Source organism: Henckelia pumila, chromosome 2 (genome assembly GCF_033568475.1).
Source record: "Henckelia pumila isolate YLH828 chromosome 2, ASM3356847v2, whole genome shotgun sequence".
Classification (NCBI taxonomy): domain Eukaryota; kingdom Viridiplantae; phylum Streptophyta; class Magnoliopsida; order Lamiales; family Gesneriaceae; genus Henckelia; species Henckelia pumila.
The window spans coordinates 122,001,335-122,005,392 of NC_133121.1; the positions used below are offsets into that span (position 1 = coordinate 122,001,335).

The following is a 4,058-nucleotide window of genomic DNA, read 5'->3' on the forward strand; positions in this document are numbered from 1 at the left end:
GGTTAATCCGTGCGGTGGCAGTACTCATGTGACGCCGGTACTGAGCATGACTTTTCAGATGACCTTTTACTAGTCATCATGTTGCATGCATTATATACATATGTTTACTCATGTTTATGTACTGGGCATTAGCGCTCACGTCCTATTGTTATCTTGGACACCCTATTTCACGGGGTAGGTCGCAGGATGGACGGAACTGGTAGTTCAAGGCAGGACTAGGGAGCAGGAGCCTTGAGGAGTTTATTATACAGCAGGATTCGATATAGCTGTATAATGTTTACTTTTAAGTTTTTTCGATATGGTTGTATCACTACAGTATTAAGTCTGGATATATTTTACTAAGCTGATATGTAATTTATGGATTATGTTTCCGCATGTTTTACTCTGTTAAATATTTTGCTGTATTAAGTTTAATGCATGCTATTAGTTGCCAGTTAGTAGGTGATTCCATGCAGGGTCACTACACAGGAATTCTATCCTTCCAATGTGGGACAATATTTCAATACACCCCCCACACGCCCAGGAATGAACATCTGGAGCGTGGAGATATTAACGGGTGGCCTAACTATAGGCAGCCCACTGACACAGAGGACCTGGGCTCTGATACCATGTTACAGATATAGATCGAATTCAGAAATAAGATTGAGAATGAATTGAATCTTCATCCCTTCATTGATTGATCGAAAGAAAAGTAAAGTCCTTTTTACAAGTGCTAGAATTTATATACATGAGATATAACTGCCATTAACTAACTAATTACATGTAACTAACAAAAGCATCAATGTTTGCACATATGTGTTTGGATGCACCAGAATCCACTATCCAATATGTTGGGGACTTTAAGAGCTTTGGAACTGAGATTGAAAAACAAGTACCTGAGATATTGTTACCTTCCTGGGATTCACTATTTATGTCACTTGCTGAGATGTGTTGTATAAGCATATTCAGCAACTGATCCATATGTGTTTTGTCCAGATTTTGAAATATGTTTGAAGATGAATTTGTAGCTCTTGAAGATGTATTAGTGGAAACTTGATTGACAGAAGAGTTGGAAGCCCTATTGGAAGTGGAATTGTGATGTTTGAAACCCGGTGGATATCCATGTATTTTGTAACATGTGTCAACTGTGTGTCCCTGAGCTTTGCAAGCTGTACAATAAGGTCTTCCTCTGTGGAATTTCTGCCTAGTGCGAGATGATTGTGGTTTCTGAGATGGCTCACCTTTGAGCATAAATGCCATCTCATTTTTCAAAGAATTTGGGGTGGATGAAGCACCAACCATTCTTTGGCGTTCCTCTTGCATAACTAAAGCAAATACCCGAGTGATGGGAGGAAGTGGCTCAAGTAACAAGACTTGACTTCTAACATGTGCAAAGGAGTCATTGAGACCCATGAGAAAAGTCATATTGTAGTCCATGTGGAAATATGCATCGATGTTCTTGACCCCATTACAAACGCATTTTCCACAATCACATGTCGGTCGAAAATGATTTAACTCGTTCCAGAGTGACTTGAGTTTGGTGAAGTAGATACTTACAGAGTCCTGATCTTGGCGAAGGGAAAGCAATTCACGGCGAATCTGAAAGATTCGAGGGCCATTACTCTGCTGGAATCGATCTTTGAGATCATTCCAGATATTAAGCGCAGATTCAGCAAATAGGATGCTCGCTGAAATATCTTTGGAGACAGAATTCAATAACCATGAGATTACAATGTTGTTGTTGCGAGTCCAGGCATTGAGCAAATTCACATCGGCAGCAGCTGGTTTGTGAATCGATCCATCTATGAAACCTAATTTATTTTTAACAGATAGAGCAATCTTCATGGATCTGCTCCAAGATGCAAAATTCTCACCTGTGAGTTGCTGCGAAACAAGAATCAATCCTGGATTGTCAGAATGATGAAGGAAGAATGAACTCATCGGATCATCCATGGCAGATCGTGGCGGCAGATTCCAAGCTGGGGGATGTGTGTTCGCCATTGAAGGAAGATTAATGCAGAGATCAGCGGAAGAAGATGAATCACGAAGAAATTTTCATTTCAACTGATACTATGTTAGAAATGAGATTTGGTCCTAACTCACCTCAAAAGCTAGCTCAAGAGGTGAGAGTTGTATTTTCACCGTAAGACAAATATTAGATTTAAGAAGAAGAGTATCCCTGGTATTCTGAATGTTAACAATGATTGGATTACTGATCTTGCTAGTGTGGCAAACATTAGTAAACTCTATTTGATTAACTCTATTTGATTAATCTAAACAATCGACATCCTCGAAAATATACGGCCCACATCTGATAAATAGTACTCCGTAGAATTAAGGCCCTTTTAGACAGAGTGGCCCAATGGGCTTATAAATAGGAGACGAAAAGAACGAAGCTCAATTATTAAACCCTAAACATATATTTGCATTCTCATCAGTTTCTTCCCATAGTAGGCTTCAATTTCCCTGCCGCCGCCGCTCATTCACTTCTCCTTTTCGGAACGCCGCCGCCATGGTCGCCACTAAGAAGACGGTGAATCTCTCTTTTATGTGTATTCGTTCAGATACTGCGAAATATAAGATTTATATGAATATGCTATGCTCTTTGATCAATTTTTTTGATGGAAAACTAAAAGTCAATTGAAAATGGGAAAATGCAGAAGAAGACTCACGAGAGCATAAACAACAGGTTGGCTCTCGTGGTGAAGAGTGGAAAATACACTCTTGGTTACAAGACAGTTCTGAAGACACTCAGAAACTCCAAAGGTTCAGCTATTTATGAATTATTATTATTATTTACTTTATGAGGAACATGTTTTATGTACCGCTGTATTTCCGAAAGTAATTCAATGTGTTTGGGGATACTGGAAATGCCAGGTAAATTGGTTCTGATCTCTAACAATTGTCCACCTTTGAGGAAGTCCGAGATCGAGTACTATGCCATGCTCTCCAAAGTTGTGGTTCATCATTTCAACGGAAGTGAGTTTTTTGGGTGGTTTCTTTGTTTTATTTTTATTTTTCATTTCGAGATCTATAAAATTGCATTTCTCGTGTGTCTGTTGGTGTGAGATGGGTAATAGCATTTTATTTGTACTGTGTATATACGTGGATGGTGTACTTAATTGTCGAGTGTGCTTGTGGGGATTTGTACCTGCATATGGTCTTGCTGGAAGGGAAATTTGATCACAATTGATTTTGAACTAAGTGGTGTTTCTCCGTTGTGAGGATGCTAGTTTCTTCATTGTCCCTTCCCAATTGAAAGATCTGAAAAAATCTTCATTGTTTATCCTGTCATTTTATTTTCTTTTTCCCCTGGTGGATTGAGTTTGTGAGTTCTTTTGAAATTTTAGGTTATCGATGTTATAATGAATGAATTTTTATTAGAGATTCAGTGCGTGTTTCCTTCATTTTTTGATGAAAGATCCAGAATTTCTTAATCATGTGATTGTAGTACTACTTAAAGCTTTCGATGCCACTGAGCAGATGTAAATAACCAGAACCTGTCTTGTTACTTGGCTTCTCCAGACCCTGTCATTCCAATTCATTTATAACCTATTCGGACAACAGTTGGAAAAAACCTGTCTTTCTTTTCTTTCCCTTAATTGGTTTCCATGTATTCTTATTGATTCTAGCTTCTTATGGCGGTTCTATTTTTTGTAGACAATGTTGATCTAGGAACTGCATGTGGAAAGTATTTCCGGGTGTCATGTCTCAGCATCTTGGACCCAGGTAAGATTAAGCAAAACGTCTCCATCTCAACTTAGCTGATTGTCTTTGTTTTGCAAACATTTTGGGAAGTGACATGGAGTATGCTCTCGATAATTTCAGGTGATTCTGATATCATCAAGTCTTTGACTGGAGGTGACCAGTGAGAGGTGGTATTGCGATAGAACAAGTGTAACCTTATTCTCTTTTGTCTTGAGGATTCAATTTGTCGTTTGGATTCTATTTCAAGTACCTTATTTATAAGAACTATGATTTTTCGATGTTCCGACGCTGATTTGTATGCACATCTTGGCCCTAGCCATTAAGGTTTGGATGATGCATGTTCTACTTCTACTAGCAATCAGTTTCTTTTA

At 38.6% G+C, this 4,058-nt stretch overlaps 2 protein-coding genes across 2 annotated transcripts; one reads left to right on the forward strand and one right to left on the reverse strand.

Annotated features, from left to right (window-relative positions):
* Window positions 1-756: 756 nt before the first annotated feature.
* On the reverse strand, window positions 757-1,980 carry LOC140878307 (uncharacterized). Its single transcript, XM_073281908.1, has one exon. The coding sequence runs from the start codon at window positions 1,978-1,980 to the stop codon at window positions 757-759; it is 1,224 nt and encodes a 407-aa protein (XP_073138009.1).
* Window positions 1,981-2,391: 411 nt separating this feature from the next.
* LOC140883207 (large ribosomal subunit protein eL30) lies at window positions 2,392-4,058 on the forward strand. The gene is made up of 5 exons (XM_073289585.1): window positions 2,392-2,512; window positions 2,640-2,745; window positions 2,857-2,958; window positions 3,640-3,708; window positions 3,808-4,058. Exons 1-5 carry the CDS (start codon window positions 2,492-2,494, stop codon window positions 3,849-3,851), a joined length of 342 nt encoding a protein of 113 aa, XP_073145686.1. The 5' UTR covers window positions 2,392-2,491; the 3' UTR covers window positions 3,852-4,058.